Below are 20,667 nucleotides of genomic sequence, written 5' to 3'. Positions count from 1 at the left end.
CAACTATTGCCAATATTTTTAAAACAATTTCCTACTATCTTTTGCTGCTAAAATAATCTGATAAACAAGCCGGATGGTCGTAGCTACATGCTCATGATGAGATAAAATGAAAGGCGTATCTGGAGGCAATGTGTTTGTCTAACGAACTTGATGGGTGCTGCATTAAACAAACAAACAAAATATAAGTACCTACAATACTGCCACAGAAGTTTCTAACCGTATCTGTACTTCCATCTAACCAGACGCATGACATTTACCCGAACGAAAACAAAAAACTGAGCTATAGATGGCAGTAATGTATAGTGACGTAATGTTTCCTTAGGCAATATGCGAGTGGATGTTAAGTTAATGTAGGAATGGAATATTAGTTATAGTTGCGTCCTCCTTTAGATGCCGAAAATATAATTTATTCATTGCATTGGTACAAAACATTTTCTCGGCATTGTAATGTGTACGTTTTGATGAAAGACATGTTGTAACAAATTCCAGGTTAATTTAGACCAGACCAAAATTGGAGGCTGTCCAGGTAGGTGAGAATGAACAGAGCATCGCATATTGTGCGTAATTGAAGTAAATATTGTATGTGATGCACGATGTTAACGATAAATCGCTATTTTGGTGACGTTTTATTGTTTGTGTTAAGCTATGCACATGGCTATGGTTGTCAGTGTTAATTTTAGTGAAATTTGATTTCATATTCAGAATGTGTAATGTTGATATTCTACCGTACGTAGAATTAATGTGAATGTTATTCATTCATTTACAGTGATCTGCGATCATGATTCATAAGGTACGTGAAGTCGGTATTCTGAAACGGGAAGGAATCCTTTAATTTGGCAAGGAGTAGGTGATGAATCCAAATAATAGGATAATACTGCATATGAAAATAGCATTGCCAGATTAACGTTGAAAAGTATGTGCGGATAAGCGTTGTGAGTTTTGTCATGAAGTTTTCATGACAGTGGAACTGTCGTATAAAAAAGCATTGTTTATGATGCTGACATTTTGTGTTCCTATGTCTAAAGGTTTTTGAATACATAAATAACAGCACAGCGAACAGGAATTAAGGTGCAAGCCTAATTTAGTATTTTAGCATTCTAATTATGAGTGATAGTTCCAGAAAATGGTCGTGCGAGTATTGTACCTTTGAAAATTGGCCTTCGTCATTGAAATGTACCATGTGCCGAGCTTCAAAACCACCAACGTTGATAGCGGAAGCTATTTGCCATCAGGACATATACCAGTTGCAAGGTGGTTGTGCTCCCCCTTTACTAGACAGCCCTTCCCCAAATGACAACCCAACCTCATCGGAGGAACGTTCCAATGGAAAATGGTCTTGTACCACCTGTACGTACCTAAATTGGCCAAGGGCTGTCAATTGCGCTGAGTGCTCAGTTCCTCGTAGAAAAAATGCTACATCTAATGTCTTGCCCATTTCGTGTAATTCATCGTTGTTATCAGAGGCAACTCCTCTAAGCCTTCATGAGCACCTTAATTCCCTTCACGAAAATGTTAAATCTTGCACTGCAGAACGTAATTCACTAAAGCCATCATCTCCTACTCCTCCTCCTCCCCCACCCCCTACTCCCTCAGCTGGTTCTCCAAAGGAGGAGAACTGTAGTAAGTTCACGTCGGAGAGAGATGGTCAGAAGAAGGTTTCCGACAATGAGGAAACAATAACAATCAAGGAAAGCAAAGCAGAACGACCTAGGAGGCCACCTATGATTGCTGGAAGCTGTCAGGCGTCCGCCAGTGGAAGTTCGACTTCAATTGAGGCGGCTGCACACTCATCATGCCACAAGTGGCCATGTAGGCACTGCACGTATGAGAACTGGCCGAAAGCAACGCGTTGTGTGATGTGTGGGTCATCGAGACCCTCGCCGAAGGGCCCCCAGGACGTCAGTGGTGTCACGGATGCCATCCCCAGTGACTCCGGAGTCAACTCGCCGGGGGGAGGCAGTAGGAGTGGGAGGTCGGTGTCCGGTTGCCTGATCAACAACAACAACAATAACTATGCACGGTCCAGAGTGGATCCATCCTTGGATGCTGCACCACTCATCATCGCACCTGACCAGCAATCTGGGACCATCGGGAGGGTGGGCTGGAGTGGGGGTGGAGGAAGCATGCAATCCCCTAACAACTGTGAATATGAGAGGCGGCTGAGGCAGTTGAGGCAGCGCAAACGGGAGGCTGATTGGCTTTGGCTGAATGCTTGCTTGGGTGTAGTGGAAGGTGATCCACACCCCGTGGAGGCTTACATCTCTTCTGGTGGCAATCCTGCCAGGCAGCTTACTTCCAGCGAGGTAGCACTACTCAACCGCCCTTCAGCATTTGATGCAGGTCACACTCTTGTTCACTTAGCAATCAGGTGAGTGAATGAATCTTGAGTCAACACTCAACTTTTTCAATCATTCATTTTAAATCAATAGCAGTGATATTCACCTTCAGATATAACCTTCCATGTTTTGACCTTCTCAGAAATTGTATTAAACACTGCTGGCTCTTCTGAAACTTTGTATAAATTGAGAAGTAACCTGATTTTCATACCAATGTCTTAGTAACTCACCTCATGAATTAGTTGTACGAGTTACATTATGCTGAAATAATCTCCATAATGCATATTCTTTCTACCAATTCCTTTATATTCCTTGATTAACAGTATGAGATGAACAAATATGCTTTTTTAACTCTCATTTTTTTATAACGTAAGTGAGTCAGTAAAAATTATTTGTACATTATAATATATCACATATGCCATGAAGTGAGGTGTAAAAACTGATATTAGTAGTGAAAAAATCAATTGGTTCTGTCCAGGATTTAAACCCAGATCTCCGAATTTCTTGCTAGTTAAAGAGCAAAATAATAGACAATTTACTACACAGTCATCTCTGAACTTGGTAACTCTGGCACAGTAAAACCCCTTTCTGTGGAATTTCATTTTCTAAAGAAAGCCTTAATTTGGGGGAGATGGGCAGTGGCCACATATATCCGCCAGGGTGCATTACTGTTGCATTCCTGCATTGCCAACCTTAAATTGCTCTTTTTCTAATTCACCTTAACCAGAAAGCTGAAAAATTCCAAGTGCAAGTATTTTGGCTGCTCTGTGTGCTATGGCCTCTCCTCCTCCTCTCCCCTTTCATGTGCAATTCCTTCTCCTGACATTATACTTTGCACAGTAGAGTGCCATGATGTCCTGCAACTGTTACACATCTTGGCATCTTCTGCTGAGAAATATAATAGTGGAAGAGAAATTTCTTTCTCTTAGTCTACTATATTTCTGTATTAACTATTTCCCATAGTTCTTAGAAATTATAATCATCATGGATAATTTGTGAAGGTCTATATTAAAGTATGCCTCAGATTACTCAAATGTGTACAGTATAAATAGGTCCATAATGTTACAGCAGACACACCAAACTTAAGCTGCATGAAAAAAATTGCGACATTTTATGTAAAATAATTTATTTCTCTTTTTTTCTTCAAATTTGAAAGAAATTCTAAGTGGAAAATTTTGTCGACGAAGTTTAATTGGCTAAAGCACTTTACTAGAAGTAAGGGTCTCAGGGATTTTGGTTTGAATTACAGACAAGGAAAATAATTATTTCTGCCGTGAATGTTCCTCATTTTATGGGCATATCTGTATATGGCTGCCCTAAAATTGGCTCCGTAGTTTTACTCAATGGCTTGCAAGTAGCCAGATACTGATATTGATGCATATGTAACCATTGAATGCCTCTTTGGGAAATAACCATGTTTTCAGATGGAATACACTGATTGAATCTTTCCAGTTCTCATTTTTGTCCATTCATATAAATTAAGTTCCAGTGGCCTTGAAATTATTCATGCTATGTGGTAAATCTTGCTAAAAAAACAAAAAAGCCCTAATCCAATAAATTGAATGCATAATGAAAAAATTGAATTCCCTGAGAATGAAAATATTGCCATATCTCTCCATGAGGAATGGATTTTTGAGTATCATTAATTTATATACTGACGGTAATTATGGGAGATCTGGAAGCAGGTCCGCCCGCTTCAAGAATTTTCAACCGACTGCCTGTCCCAGGCGTCGTCCCACCTATATACTATATACCATGCCGGTCGATGGTGAATCATAGGCCGACATGGCATAGGGAGGTAGGATGGTCCGAGATGGACGGTCGGCCGGATTCTCCAGCAAGGGGACGTACCTCCAGGCTACATTTCATAGTTGTTCTTTTATTAAACTTAGGTAAAGCATTTTTACATCAAGAGCATACAATACTAGCCCTTTTCCCTTACTTAGAGAATACAATACGGGCTGGTTGTCAGTGTATATAACAAGGTCGATATCCGGGGGGCCACAGCCGCCACGTGATGTGCTGCCATGAGGGCTGCTAATGCTTCTGCTTCGATGATGGGCCGCTCTTCGTCCAGGCTCCAAATTTCTGTGTGGCCCCTGGCCGGGATTACCCACGCCACCTGGAATGGCGTGGAATTCGCGTATACTTTCACGGTGATGGATGCTGGGGAGAATCGTCTCTCCTTGTGCCATAGCTTCGTCTCCCATAATTCTTCTGCCCACCTAGTCCGACGCCTCTACATGTCAGTAATGAGGAAGTATGGGAGGCAAAGTATATATATGCACCACGAAATAAAACCTGCAGCCTTTGGTATGTCTGTTTTTCTGATGCACTTTATCACGTCCAATATGTATTGCACACGCTGCAATGATGCACGAGTTAACTTTAGAGTAATTTCTTGTGTGTTAATTAATACCCCTAAATACTTAATCTGTGCTGGCTGCAAGATACTCTTAACCATGTTGATCTGGATACCCAGTTCCTGCTGGAGGAAGCGGAGGATTTCGGGTATGAGGTGAGGGGTTCTGAGAGGGAAAACGAAAACCCAGTTATCCAAATAGGCGATCATCTGGGTCCGAAATCTAGAGTAGACTTCGTCCCCTACTGCCCGTGCCCATCTCTGCATGATGGCAGGTGCCAGGGCATGTCCCATGGGTAGCCTATTCCAAACGTAATATTTGCTTCCTGTGTAAATCCGGTAAAAATGTCATTGAGCCGGGATGATAGGGATTTGCCAAAATGCATCTGTCAAATCTATCTTGGCTAGGAAGGAGCCTGGTGGGATTGTTTCAAGGGCTTTGGTGGCGTCCTTGAGTGTAAATTTACGTTTGTTATAATATTTCGTCCAAGCGGACAGATCCTGGATGATACCTGATGCTTTGGGAATCGTGATCAGGGGAAAAGCACAGGAAGGCCTGCATTTTAACTGTTCGCTGCTTGAAAATAGACGAGAATACCAAAACAGGCAGCACTGTCATTTTTCTTCATGGCAATGCTCCATCACATGTGGCAAACCGGTTTGCGACACATTGGATGCACTCAGCTGGGGAGTTCTACTCAATGTGGCTTATTCACCAGACTTGGCTCCTTCCGATTACCACTTGTTTGCCTCGATAGATCATGCACTTGCTGAGCAGCACTTTGGTTAGTACGAAGATGTGAAAGAAATGGCTCGATGTATGGTTCACGGCAAAAGGGAAAGATTTTTACTGGCGTGGTATCCACAAATTGTCCCAAAGATAGGAAAAATTTTAAACGAGCAATGGAGAATACTTTTTATGAAGCTCTTTTTATCATTCTTCTGAAAAAAAAAATTTTTGGAAAAACTTGTATTTCATACTTGTACACCTGGTACATATGAGCAGGAATTGTGATGGAAACAAATCTAAATTTACTTTTTCCAGGTTTCATCGGGAAGATCTCTTGGCCACCCTGCTGTCTCAGATAGAAGGTGGTGGTCCAGGAGTGAAGCGCGTTCCATCTTACGTTGCACCCGATCTGGCTGCTGATATCCACCGCCATGTTTCTTCCATCATCCGCCAAAGAAAGGGTTCCTCATTTCCTTGCCATTATCTCACGGAAATAGCTACTTTTGCTCTGCCAGCAGGTAACTGAGCTGTATAAAGGTGCCAATTCAATGTTATAATTAGTTAATTCTCATCTCTTCTTCATTTAACTAAATCATGGGTTGCAAAACTAAAATTGGTCAATTATATGAGAATAAGTTATTCGAGGTTGCAGTAATGCCCTCCCCTCAGCTGCAAAGAGATATTGAATGCTTTCATAATGGTAATGCAAATTGGATTTACTATACATGGCTGTAAGCTTCTCACAGTTTTTATGGATCTACAAGTAATGTATTAAGATGGATTTGGTTGGCACAGCGGGTAATGTAAACGCTGGTTTACTTAAAGGTCATGTTTTTGAGTGCTTTCCTGAGCATAGATTTTTGTTTTTATGTAACATTTTATTGTTTGTAAGATACAATCTGTAGTATGGCCTTAGCCAACAGAGCACCTCAAAAATGAAATTATTTCTGAAATCTGTAATAAATATGTAAGTGACAATAAGTAATATTAATATTGTAAAAATCTTTTAATTTTATAGAATTATAGGTAAATTAAAAAGGGATATATTTTTTGCATGAGAAACATGATTAGTTACTTATATTTCTTTCAATATTTATATATATTTTCACTATTATTTGTGAAAAAAAACAAATTTGCACTTTTCCATAAGTTTATCAGTAATGTACAATGCACTTCAGTTCACAGAACTGTCATCAGGTACACAGCATGTGAAAAACAATAATGTTTCTGTAAACCTAAATGCATTTTACATTACCAATAAACTTGTGGAGATTTGTTTTTCTCATAATGACAAACTTCCACTGCATCTCACCCAAATCTGTTGAGTGTGTTCACTATTACCTGAAATATTAATAATATTGAAAGTATAACTTGATTTAGCAACAAATAATTCAAGTTTGGTGCTGTATCCTGAGGTCAGATCCATAAATGTGAGTCAATTCCTTTTGAGGTCTTTGGCTCCCTGAGATCATATTATAGCAATCTGCACAAACTCTTAAACCTCTGTTGTTGATTAGTGCTGTGCTTGATTTATATTGTGAGTACTCTGTTCATTGTTCTCTAATATGTTTTCTGTTGTTTTTATAATAAGCATTAAGTAACTACTAAAGAAGAAACTTTTAAGCCAATAGTATTTTTTTAAGGACTAGTTAATTTTCATACCGTCACAACATTTTAAATACAATCTTCACGATTTTTTTTTGTCTCCAAATTGAAAGATGATATTAGAAAATTTAAAGGTACATATTGTAAAATCAATTTTTTGTAGTCTCTCTCATAAAAATAATAGCTTTCAAAATAATTACAACACAGTCGTCATTCAAATGCAATTAAATAGATGTAAATTAGTTTCTAATAAATTTTAGACACTTAAAATATAGTTTCAAGATGTTGCATGCGCAAAAAATGTTTTAGAAACATCCTTCATTTCAATTTTTTGAATAAACTGAAATGAAGACGTTTTACAGAATGTGGATTTCACCAACTTTCATATTTGAATTCAATAGATCCAGAATCGTGCACACCATTATGCATACGAGGGTAATCCCAGAAGTACCCGACCCAACAAAGAAAACACAAAAATTTTGGAAAAAAATGCATTTATTTTTCAACATAATGTCCTTTCTGCTCTATACATTTTTCCCAGCAAAGTTCAATAAGTTCGATACCCTTTTTATCATAAGAACTGTCTTGCTCCCCAAAATAGCAATTAACTGCCAACATCACTTCTTTGCGGTTTGAAAATCTTTGACCACCAAGCCATTTTTTCAAGTTTGCGTGCAGAAAATAATAGTCCGAGGGGGCTAAATCTGGCAAAGAGGGTGCATGAGGTAGCAATTCACATTTATTTCTTGAATTTTGGCCATTGCAATGATGGATTTGTTAGCTGGTGTGTTGTCTTCATGAAACAACACTTTCTTCTTAGCCAAATGTGACTGCTTTTGCTAGATTTCTTCGTTTGAATGTTGCAATAAGTTTGCATAATACTATCCGTTGATAGTTTTTCCTTTTTCAAGATAGTCAATTATAATTAACCCACAGGCATCCCTTAAAACTGAGGTCATGACCTTGCCTGCAGATGAAACGGTCTTTGCTTTCTTTGGGAGCGGTTCTCCCTCTTGAATCCATTGTTTTGATTGTTCTTTTGTCAAGGGTGTGAAATAATGGACCCATGTTTCAACCATGGTTTTGAAATTATGCAAAAATTCTGCTTAGGTGCTGTGAAACTTTGCTAAACACTCAATTGAAACATCTTCACAACACTGGTTTTGCTTCAGTGTGAGCACCCATCTTGCACACAGCTTTCTCATGTCCAAATTTTCAGGTAATATGTGATGTACCACACTTTTTGAAATGCCTGCTATGTCTGTTAGCTCGCTGACTTTCAGTCGATGATCATCCAGCTTCACTTCATGGATTTTCTTTACTGTTTCTGGATTCATCACCTCATTTGGTCGACCAATGCAATGCTCGTCTTGACAGCTCGTACGGCCTCGTTTAAACTCTGCTACCAAATATTTTACTGTTGTAAATGAAGGAGCAGACTCACCCAAAGTAGAATCCAGTTCAACCTTTATATTGGTTGGGCTGAGGCCTTTCAAATAAAAGTATTGTATCTCATAACGATGACCAATTTTCTCCATTTTCACAAATTCACTGAAAAAGTTCTTTAGTGATGGCTGCCTGACAAATACTAAACAATGTAGTGTCTTCAAACTTGAAACATATGCTTTACAGATTGCAAACTTTGTAATACAGTGATATTTTTCAAACAACTGCCACCATCTCTAGGTCAGGCCAGGTACTTTTGGGCCTTCCCATATGTAAAACCTTCATTTATTATATTTTTTATTTCATTTTATGTTATTGTAAGTTTAATATGGCCTGCATAAATGGTTCATGTTTCATTTACTTGAACTTTCATCAGTTATAACTGAGCAAGAATAAATTGTGGATCTCATGTTTACATAATGTAAAATTTTTAACATAATAGGGCATAGGTATGCATGAGGGCTGTGTGATGAAGAGTTGATCATGAATTGTTCAATTACTTAGCAGTGTATACGTGGTGCAAGTTTCATTTATTTGACTCCAGTATTGCATCAGTGTCAGCAATTTCAAGTTGGAACACATCAGTTTGCTTACAGCAATGATGGAGATGACATTTGATGGGAAATATGCCGCAGTGGAAATTTGCTTTCACCTGAACAAATCAACAAATGAGGCCTATGTAATGCTACAGGAGGTTTATTTAGACTGTTCTTCTCTATAGTTTAACTAAAAGATGGTTTTAAATGTCTCAGGAGGGGAGACAATTTCCATGGACGGTGTCCCCAAAGCTCCACCCACTGCTCTTACAGAAGTAAACATTATCACTGCTTCTGCCAATATGAGAGAAGGTTGTTGAGTAAAATTAAGAAGACTATCTGAAGTATTGAAAATTTTGTTGGGTGCCATCCACAGGTTGGTAAAAGTAAAATCGCACATGAGATGTGTTATTTTTTGTTGGCTTCCGAGACTACTCACACCTGAACAGGACATTTGCATGCGGGCTTATTTGCAATTCAATTGGATGTTACAGGAAGATGAGGAGCTTCTTTTGGAGGTTATCGCTATAGAGCATTGAGAGCAAACAGTGAAGCTGTGTGGAAATCTCAGGCATCATCTTCATCAAAAAAAACCTGAGTAATGACTTCTGTTGGTAGAGTCAATAGGATGGATTCTGCGTGACGATAATGCACGACCATGCATCGCAATATTTTGTTGCTGAATGTCGCACAAAAATCAATCTGAAGTGTCTTACTCATCCTCCCTGTAGTCCCAACATAGGTGACTTTTTTCTGTACCTCCACATAAAGAAATCTGTTCGTGGTAATAGTTTTTCCTTATCGGAAGCAGTGGTGGTTAAGTCTGCTGAGGCAGTTTTGAAGGACCTATCAAAAAATAGCTTCCAGCATGTCTACCAAGACTGCAAAGGGAGAAGTGGATTGCATCCATGGGGACTACTTTGAGAAGAACCCTAAAAATTTAGAGTTTGGGTAAAGGTATGTTGTTAAAGAAAATTTATGATCATTCTTTATTCAACAGCCCTTGTATAAAGGGCTACTAGGAATAATTACTTGATTAAAAATATTTCATTGGACCTTTGATTCCCTGAAGTGGATGTTATTATCTCTTATGAGGTTTTTGTGTATGAAAACATCTAAATTGGTGTGTAAATTAATTTTTAGAACTGTTGTTTTTCATTTTGATAATGGTTATAATCTCAGTGCCAATATTAGAGCCAGGAACTGAAGAATGAAACTGGTGTGTCGTCCCTTTCTGTGCGTTTTCTTGCCTTTTGTGGGTTGGACAGAAAGATTTAATAGCCCAGGTCAGGCCTGTGTTTAGGAAGTTACATGTAACTTAATTTAGGTACTGCTAAATAATTACATTTGTAGTCAATAGGTGAACCAATTAAGGGTGCCCTAAATGATGCATAGCATCTTTCAACTCTGTATGTTGTTTTTTATTTGCTCTACTTGGGAAACTTTCGCGTCACTTTCAGAAGTAGAAGACCTCCCTCCTGCAGTGCAGGAACAGCTATTGGAGGAGCTGCTGGACAGGGATGCCCAAGCACAGCTTGAGGAGGGAGATCCACCAGCTTTGAACTGGTCACTGGAAGTGACTGTTAGATTAGGGTCTAGACTGCATGCTCTTTGGAATCGCTCCGCTGGGGACTGTCTCCTTGACTCAGCCATGCAAGCTACATGGGGTGTGTTTGACCGTGACAATGCACTTCGCCGAGCTTTGTCTGATAGCCTTCACCAAGGAGGTCATCTGTAAGCATTTTTCTGTCTGACCCGGCTTGCTTGGATGAATCTGATGAGTCTATTGATGCTGTGATCTTTTCTTTTATAGTTTTTACCCTAGATGGAAGGAATATGAGTCCGTGCAAGCAAGGTTGCTTGAGTTTAGCCTAGAAGAGTGCCAATGGGAGGAAGATTGGGCTGGTTTATTGTCTTTGGCTGCACAGCCAGGCTCTTCACTTGAGCAGTTACATGTATTTGCCTTGGCTCATGTACTTCGTCGACCCATTATAGTTTATGGGGTGAAGTATGTGAGAAGTTTTCGTGGGGAGGCTCTTGGTTATGCACGCTTTGAAGGTGGGTGCTATGTGGGGAGTCCCATTTTTCCAAGGTGTCAATTATACCCCATTTTAATTATGTAATTAGTGATAATACCATCTTATCATTCCAGTTACATTTCCTGCTTTCATAAATCCTATTAAAAGTTGATTTAGCCTTTAATGTGATGTTTTATTACATAATTTGAATGTCTTTTGGCCCTAAAATACCTCTTTCTAAAGGTTTTAATCAGGAGGTTATTTTGAAATGCCTTACAAGGTTGTCAAGGTGACGTTGATGTCACACAACGGCGCTTGTATTTTGTGTTCATATTCAATGCAAATTTTGGTGCAATATAATGTGCATTCACATGTCCTCATGTCACTCTAGGTTATAAAAAAATGCTATTTCTTATCGTTACTATGCCAACAAGAAAAAATTTGCCAGCGTCTTGGTGATAGAAATCAAGGGAGCAAGATTTATTAACTCCATAATGGTGAAACTTTACTTTTACAACCTGAAGTTTACATTTATTTTTATTTACTTTATTTTCTTTATGCCATTAGAATTTTTACATCCTCAAAGTGGAACTTTATTCCATTGTGGTGAAATCCCTCTTTTTGTGGGGCAACAGAAAACGTGTTAATGGGTACAAATGGTGAATTCTGGAAAATCATAATTCGCAGTACTTAAAATCAAATCAGATAAGTTGGTAAGATTCTGAGAAGAATAATGTGCTATGTTTGGCAAATAAATGAGGAAGAGCTTGGTATGGCAGGGGAGGAGGGAGGATTGTTGAGGGAAAACCAGAGAAGGCAGGAAAGGTGGATGCAGAGCATATTGATTGGCTTTGGAATGAATAAGATTGTGATAGAGGGGAGAATGTTAGGCAAGCAAGGAAAGGGCAGGAATAGGATAGGGATGTTGGATGGGATGAAGGGAGGAAGGAAGTACCCAGATATCAAGAAGGACTTGTTGTAGAGTAGGATGCTGGATTGTGTTTGGTTTGGAGACGCAGAAGAATTGTCACAGTACCATTTGGTAGCTTGTGTCCATGCAAAACATACCTTAACCAGCAGAATATCAATAATGATAATTCTACTTGCAAATTCCCTTTCTCAAAAATTGTTTTCATTACCTATTGATGTATGAAAGGAGTCTTTTTTTTTCTTGCTTGCTGATTCTTATCCTAAATAATAATGTTCACATTTTTAACTTTTTAGGTGTATATTTACCTCTTCTTTGGGATCCGGGATTCTGCTGGAAGTCACCGGTAGCTCTTGGTTATACAAGGGGTCACTTCTCTGCTCTTGTGGCCACGGAGCCATACTCTGCTGCTCAGCTGGGAATGGGCCTTGGCCTTGGAGTGGGTGCTGTTGGTGCTGAGGAAGAAGATCTGCAAATGGCATTCCTTCCATTAATGACTCAAGATCACAGTCTCCTTCCAGTACACTTCCTTACTCAAGCTGAGGTAATTTTCAATCTCGAGTACAATATTTAAAACTCTTTGTTCATATAGTTATACTAGGTTTAGCGTAATGTGTGTAATAACTTAACACATGAGATGTAGTGGAAAAGTACTGGCCGTTTTGTAATATTTTAGTAATGGTGGGTCAGAATGAAGTTGTATGCATGCAATGCCATCTAATGATTCTTTTCAAAGCCACTGAAGTTGTTTTGATTCTTTAGTCATTTGCCTGTCAGTGAATGCAGATAACATTGTCCCCAAAAATTGTAACTCCTTCCAGTTGCAAAGTGCTTGCTTTGTTTCAATTTTCATGTAGAAAAAGATCATCACAAATTAATCTGTAGTTGTACCTACTTAATGGACCTATATTAATGAGTGGAGTAAAGCCTAGGCAATGGTGTCAAGACTTCAACAATGGCCATGTAAATGTGCATGACAAAGAGTGTACTGGCAGGACTGGTATCCAAACCAATAAAGTCCTTCAGCAAGTGGACAAAGAACTGCAATAAGATTATTGACAGACTATTGACAGTTGATTCTCTGTCTATAATTTTCCCCTTGTTTGATGAGCCACGAGTTACTCTACTTTTATGGAAAACCTCAGATATCACAATTTGTGTGTAAGGCGAGTGCCAAAAATGCTTGCCGTTTATCACAGAAAGCTAAGAATTTTGAGTGGATGAGCACTTTTGAGCCACTATCTCTGGTCCCAACATTGCACCTACTGTGACTATTTCCTCTTCTTGCACTTGAAACAGTGGATAACAGTTTGAAGATGGTAAGAAACAAGAGACCATCATTGTCGACTGGTTCAATTCCCAGGTGGCTAACTTCTGTGCTAGGGGATTAAAGAAGGTGGTACAGTGTTACAAAAACTGCATAGAAGTAAATGGCAATTTGTAGATACTGTAGGTGAATTAGGTTTGTAAGAAACTAAAACCGTTAATGAAAACTTTTTTTGATGAATAATTTTTTATGTCCTAACTGCCATTACTTTTTGAATATGCGTCGTATTATCATTGGTTTAGAATAACCCACGAGGAAGGATTATTTTCCTTAGTAGAAGTTAGTAAGCTGATGTTTTTACAGTGGACACTTTTGAAAAATTTTAAAATTGGAATTTCACCAAAAATTGGATTTTATAGATCTTAAGTTATCTTGGCTGACGTCTACCCTATCTTAATGGTATTATTAGTCGAATTTGGCTGCAATTTCGTTCCAACACATGGCTGCATAGTGTGTTTTCTCATGTCTACAAGTTTACTTCACTTTTTACACCTTTAGAATCTTAAGTTATGTTGGCAAGTACATCGAATGTCAGTGGGACCTCATTCATGTTTCCTATGTTTGACATTGAAATTTTCTCTCTTTCTTCCATTAATGACAAATTTATGAAACTCAATAATCTTGTCTTCATATTCTGTTTGCATATTTTGTTCCAATTTAGTTTTAGTCCTCATATATAGGTACTCTTCATGGATCTGAAATACCATGATTTAGATCCTGCAAAATCAATGCTGTCTGTTAGTAGTAATCACTCTTGCTTGTTGAATAGCCATTTTTGTGGAAACTGGAAGTCCTTATCTTCAGTGATGTTATGTCCAAGTTTTTAATTCTTCTTTTAATTCCAGCCATTTTGCAATTTCATGTTCGAGGTTGTGTTTACTAGATTTTGTAGTTCCTCTACCTGTCTCCCCAAGTTCTAATCATTTCAGTTGGCGGTGATCCGTAATTTCTCTATGCTGTTGTTTCCATGTTCTTTGGCATAAGTAATCTTAAATCTTATCTTTCAAATCATAAATAAGTCCTTGATTGAACACAATATCATAGCGAAATCTGGAATCTTTTTGAGCCACACTTTGCCATGAATTCTCAACGTAAAAGTAACTTGATGATTTGTAAAAAAATAAATAAAAAATTCATTCCAATGTTTGAAAATTAAGTCACACCCTGCTGTTTTTTGGTTTCATTTATGTGAAAATGTGATCGTGATGATTACAATTATCCATGATCACGCATGTGTTATAGGCCCATACCCATTCGGCAAATGCCATTTTGGCTGCTTCCTCACCTCCACATATTATGAATGATAACCTTGCCTATAAAAGCATATATGGCAGATAGTGCTTTGTTAAAACTCATACAGTAAAAAAGAATTAGACTTACTGCCAGCATACATCCCAAGGGAGCTCAATATATTTCAGCAATCTCATCTGTGTTAAATTTCTTGTCCTGTAGTTAGCTTGTTAATTTTTTTATTGTCTTCTTTCCAACACAGAGCAATAGTATTAGTAAACTTTGATAACTCTTCTACTGATTTCCCCTCAAATAAAATTATGTGGCTGGCTTATTACTTTTCTAGTCAGCCTTTCATCTCACAAAGCACATTGCCAGTTAGACAGATGGCAAATTGCTTGCCCTTCAGATATGGCAGTATTTTGGTAATTGATATAGACCACTATAATCAAAAGTAAGAAGATTGAGCACATGCCTTTACAACTCTTTAAGAGTATACTTAACACATTTTCTGGATAAATTTCTTAGAATTATGTCAAAATGCATATAATGTTGGTGTAATACTGGTGCTTTGGCTTGGGATAATCGATCATGGGTAGCTTCACAGTAAGACAAACCCAATGCATAGAATAGGATGTTAAACACAATATATATATACTCCTATTTCATGCACATCCTGTGCATTCATCCCATTGCAAATTATACTTTGTAATAACAGAAAGGACTCTTAGGTGTTTAGAGGATTCACAATTATTAACCAAAGTTCCCATTACTCTTTTAGATTAACTTTTATAGCTTTCCCTTTAGCATGGTTTAGAATTTTGAAATTATTTCAGTGCATGAAATAATAATGTAACTTTGGCAGATTTTGAAAATGAATAGCATTACAAAATAAAAGGGCATTCATTACCTCTAAACATTATAAACTGGGACTAATTTATTTACATTTTATGTTAATGGAAATACATAAAATGTAAATTAATGAGTCCTTGTGGAAAGTATTATAGCTCATAAATGTCCTATGCATATGTATCCACATATGACAGTAGGAATATAAGGTACTGATATTTAAAAGATTTCTCAACCTTTCAAAAATGATTAAAATTCCAAAATATTTAATGAAAATTATTCAATATTTGAGGTGTATTTGAAAAGTAAGTGGTGTTTGGTCATAAAAACATATGTTCATCAGAAATTAGTTTTCACTGATGAATAATATATATATAATCACTGTATATAATCACTGTTAATTCTTCATCGGCTTTAAGCAATTGACCATCAAGCCACTATTTCAGGTGCAAGTAGAGGAAATGGTTGGTAACTGTTAGGTCAGGACTCACCCTGCCTAGGTCCACTCAACATTATTTGCTCTTTGTGTTGGTCGATAAGCATTTTAAGTACCCCTCATGCACAGTTTGTGAAATCTGAGCTTTTCTATTACAGTTTTGTAAATATTGGTGCTTTTAACAAGCATTTTTGCCATCCTTGACTTTTTTTACTCCCAATAAAATGGTTCTGTGGAAAACAGCTAATGTTGAATGAGAAAGGCATCACCAGCCCAGATGCCTTTTTTGAGAACCTTCTGAAATCCTGCTCTTTGTTTGGCTAAAAAAGTTGGAGAAATGCTGAGGAAAGAGTATCAAGCTAAAAGGAGTTTGTTAAAAACTAAAAAAATCTACCGGAAATAAATTTTTCATTTTTCTCCGAAGGACTTATTAAACAATCCATATATTCTCAGATATTCTTTAAATTTGCTTGGAATAAGTTCCATTATTATTACAAATAGGATTATAGTCATGTTTAAAAACCATGCTAGAGAAGTTTCTCAAAATATGAACCTGTAATATTCCATGATAGTAGTTTGAAAAAAGCGGCTACCTGAACTTAGAAACCAAGTTATAATAATAATAATAATAATATTTATTGTTCTGTAGGTCATACATGCGACATAGAACATTGTCAGGCAAGACATCAAAGCGTACATGTTGTCATAACTTATCATATAAAAATTCATTTACATTGTAATAACCCTTTGGCTGTAGAAGTTTCCTTAATTCTGTCTTAAAAACGTTAATATTTGAAATAAGTTTTATATTCAAAGGCAGTTTGTTAAAAATAAGCGAAGCTGAGTGATGGGGACCTCTTCTGGCACATAATTGTTGTAAGATATGTATGTTTTCACTCCCACGGGTCAAATAAGCATGAACCGTGGAGTTTGGTAAGAATAAAGTAGGGTTCTTTTTTACAAATAATGCACAGTAAAAAATGTACATACTTGGTAGTGTCATTATATTAAATTTTAGAAATAATGGCTTTCCTGGAAACCTGATGGACACGTTTGCCATAACTTTCAAAGCTCTTTTTTGCATAGAGAATGCCCTAGCAGCAGCACTTGTGTTTCCCCATAAAACAACACAATGAGCCAAGTGAGAATGGATTTTGGCATAATATATTAATTTCAGTATTTCTAATGAAGTAGTTACTTCATTAGAAATTTCAGTATTTCTTTCAGTAGCACTGTGGTATGGGTCTTAGTTCTAATTTCACTTGAATGCATTGGTGGTTGAAGGTTCCTTTTTTCTTTGAACTAGTGTTGTTTGTGCCAACCTGTTTATGCTATTCTGTTATTTTGACCCCTCAACCATGTACTTGTCCCCACAGCACTGCAGATGGTGTCAATAAAATATAAAAATTAATTTTGGTATGTTCAAATACAGTGCTAATTCAATGCTGTCAGGAAAGTATTAGATAGTGTACCTTCAGTCATTCAATAATCTCACATAGAATAATCTAAGGGCAATGTTTTGTTAGAATTTGGAAAGCATTTGTAATTTAAATAATTTTTTGCTCTTTAAACTAGGCCATATTTTAAAGTTTGATTGTATTGTATATTAGTTGTATGTTGTTTCATTAATGCCATTTTAAAAGTATCTTTTATTATAACTTATTAGAAATGTGATATTCCTTGGGTATTCTGTGAGATGGCAAAAATAATATGTACAGAGATTTCATTGTAAATTTTATTTCATGCTGTAGAACTGGCTAACCTCTATGTGACAAAGCCTCCCGGTATGAAAAAATATTTCCTGGTATCAAGGAATTTGTTAAACAGATGTTTGACTGTATGTGGACTATCAATCACGTTCAGTTGGCCGAAAGCATCTTATCTGTTAATGGGGATAGCCAATGCTCTACTATAATTTAAAACATAATGAATAAAGGTTAAATGTAAATGTTCTGAGTTTGAATATTGAAGAAATACATACCTATGTATCAGTAAAATAACATAGAAATGGCTTATTCACAGTATAATTTTTATGATTAAATTCAAATGTGTGCCATAGTCTCTGAATTGGAAGTTGTCATATTTATTCATTTTAATTTAATTTCCTTTTGTAGATGGGCCGAGAAGAATCAATTCTGAGACAGTGGTTAGATGTGTGTGTTACCGAAGGTGGCATTCTCGTAGCACAACAGCGGCTTCATAAACAACCGCTATTAGTTGCCCAAATGGTTGAGGAGTGGCTCAATCATTATCGAAGGCTTGCGTGAGTATTGGTGCTTTAAAGTCATTGACTACATAATTGACTTCTGGAGTCAAATGTGTGTACCTGTAATGCATATTAGATTGCAGGTAACATTTAAAGGCTTCATATTGGTCTGTTGTTGATAAAATTTTAAATTATTCTTCATTGATTAAAGACATGAGGATAATTTTACTATGATTCTAATGCTGTTTGATAGGGTTTTAATCAGTGCAGATTCAAGGCTTGTGAGTGCCCAATGTGATGGTTTGCTACTCTGAAATGAGTGGGGTTGCAATCATTAATAGTATTAAATGGTTATCTTTATAAAGTTGCCCAAGCATATACTATGGTGAAATTAGGTTAATGATAATTACTGCCAGATAATTTGTATTGCAAATTTCAATTTCTCCCATTGTTTGCTTGGTAATGCTGAAGCATGCATATGACAACTTGTTCTTTTATCAACTTGTTTCTTATAAAAAGTACAAAATTTATGCTTCTGTTAAAAACGTCAGCCTTTCATGGTGTGTGCTCATTTTCTACTATTGACATTTGGAATAATATAACCTTAGTAAATGCTTTAGTACTGATTTTTGCATTCTACTTATAGTGTTTCTATTTTATCAATTAGTTGATAATTTATGTAAATACAGTTTGGACTAAGGTTTTGTTATTGAAGTGAAACCTAAATTTGAATGATACATTCAAGTTCTTCAAGTAGTTGTGGTTTTTATCTGACAAAATTTTCACTTTTAACACATGTATAGATTTAGTATAGCCACAATTTTAATTGTAATTCTACAAATAGGTCACACACACTTAAACTGTTGGTCTCAAATGGTTATTCGAGAAAAATATTTCTGCTAGTGAAATATTTTAATGTATATTTTCATACTAAGAATTGCCAAATTAAGATTTGGCTGTCAGAATACAGTGAAAGAAATCTAATTATTCTGATGCCCCAATTGTTTCTTCTTTCATCCTAAATGTACTCTAGTGAGAATAGAAAATAGCATCATCCTTACAATAAATCATCACAGCAATGCACGCTGCAACTTTTTTAGATATCTGTACCATGTTTGGCACATGTATTAACACTCATTTTATGTTATTTGACTACTTCAGCTGATGATTTAACAAGAGGTTTATAAAGGAATTTTGCACCCCCATTTTCGTATCAACAAGGCTTCACTTGTCATGAAATGAAATTAATGTCATTCTGTGCCGTTCAATGGGAACTTCTGTTCGTGGATTCAGAATTTTTATGTACTCCTTGATTATTAATTAAGCAACGGTTAATTCATAATTCTTAGGTGAATATTTATTCTTTCTAAAGGTGGTTAATATAGTAGAAGTAATTTGATTTTCTTTGAAGTTCTACCCACTGGTATTGCTAAATTCTTAAACTGTGCAACATTCTCTAGATGAATTAATTCCCTCATATCTTTAAAGTTGAAACTAATAAGCAATTTTTCCTCCCCGTTAATGGGCATTATCTGTATGAGATCTCTATTAGGCTTCAAACTTATTGCCACCTGTCATCTTTTTATAATATTCTTAAACTCCCTGCTACAAAACAACAGCTGAATTGTAAGTATACTCTGTACTCGACACAAATATAAATACAATAGTTCTTCATGGTTGATGTAATCCTCTCCTCCCACCACAATTGCCTTCATCATTTTAAAATGGTGTGCCAGCAAAAATACCAAGTGCTAGCCAGTGACTCTCAGGAGGAATTTTACCAAATGAAAATAAAATATTTATTCCTTTGAGACTGTTTATCATAAATCAGTGTTTTCCAGACATTTATTCAAGTAAAAACTGCGTGATTTTCCTTAAATTAAATGCATTTATATAATTAAAATAATTACTCGATAAAATATACAAATATTCAATTTGATATGTAAAGTCATGTTGCATGACATGCTTTGTGCTATGCCTTGGGAAACAGCCAAATAGTGTGTAAGTTGTCTCTTCTGAGGTGCAGTTTGGATGCCAATAATGTGTTAATGTCTTTCATTTTACATTACCCTCTTAAGACTTGTGGAAAGCCATATTTCTGATTACTCTAAGGTTGCAATTTTTGGAGCCATTCTAGCGTTGATTTTTTGAGGATTTACTGTATCTGAGGGAAGTTTTTAATTGTAAAACAATTTAGTTTTCATACATCCCTCAATGTGGTAAACTTCCATATCACTAGCAGTTATTATGCACCATAATAATTCAGCAAATTTGAAATGAAATGAGGAAGTCCCTGTTTTATGTTATTGATGCATATGAAAGAAAAGTAGAATGTAATTTGAAATAATCTAAATCAGAGCCATATTCTCAAGACCAATTTAATTCATGTTTTAAGATGAATTCGAAGTATGCATTTTTGGTCATAATCAGAAGAGCAATGCCGTAAGTTATCCTTTCAAAGAGGTTTAATAGGGAAAACTGAAATCTATGTGATTTATTTAGGGGTGAATTATTCTGAAAAAAATAATGTAAAGAAATGTATATTAAGCAAGTAGTTTGCATATTTATTATTCAGTTCTGATACAACTATTGCTCTCATTTATTGTCCTTATTTTTTGTGGTCATTAGTTTTGAAGTGAAGGATTCCTTATGGACCAT

General features: G+C 36.5%; 1 protein-coding gene across 10 annotated transcripts in view; it reads left to right on the top strand.

Moving 5' to 3' along the window:
- The first annotated feature begins 322 nt into the window (after positions 1–322).
- The window catches only part of trbd (ubiquitin thioesterase trabid), a 43,454-nt gene continuing 23,109 nt past the window's right edge, over positions 323–20,667 (top strand). For 8 of the 10 annotated variants that reach the window (XR_011700702.1, XR_011700703.1, XR_011700704.1 and 5 more), the window contains exons 1-7: positions 323–526; positions 767–2,368; positions 5,744–5,946; positions 10,476–10,749; positions 10,829–11,073; positions 12,258–12,505; positions 17,918–18,066. Coding sequence is in view for 7 of the 10 variants with exons in the window: in XM_071585302.1 (XP_071441403.1) it covers positions 1,104–2,368; positions 5,744–5,946; positions 10,476–10,749; positions 10,829–11,073; positions 12,258–12,505; positions 17,918–18,066 (2,384 nt within the window). In the remaining 3 variants the exon portion in view is untranslated. The other 2 variants (XM_071585299.1, XM_071585298.1) reach the window with 2 other exon arrangements.

This window comes from Hetaerina americana, unplaced genomic scaffold (genome assembly GCF_022747635.1).
Source record: "Hetaerina americana unplaced genomic scaffold, ioHetAmer1.1.p SCAF_2, whole genome shotgun sequence".
Classification (NCBI taxonomy): Eukaryota; Metazoa; Arthropoda; class Insecta; order Odonata; family Calopterygidae; genus Hetaerina; species Hetaerina americana.
This window is presented reverse-complemented; position numbering and strand designations above follow the sequence as displayed.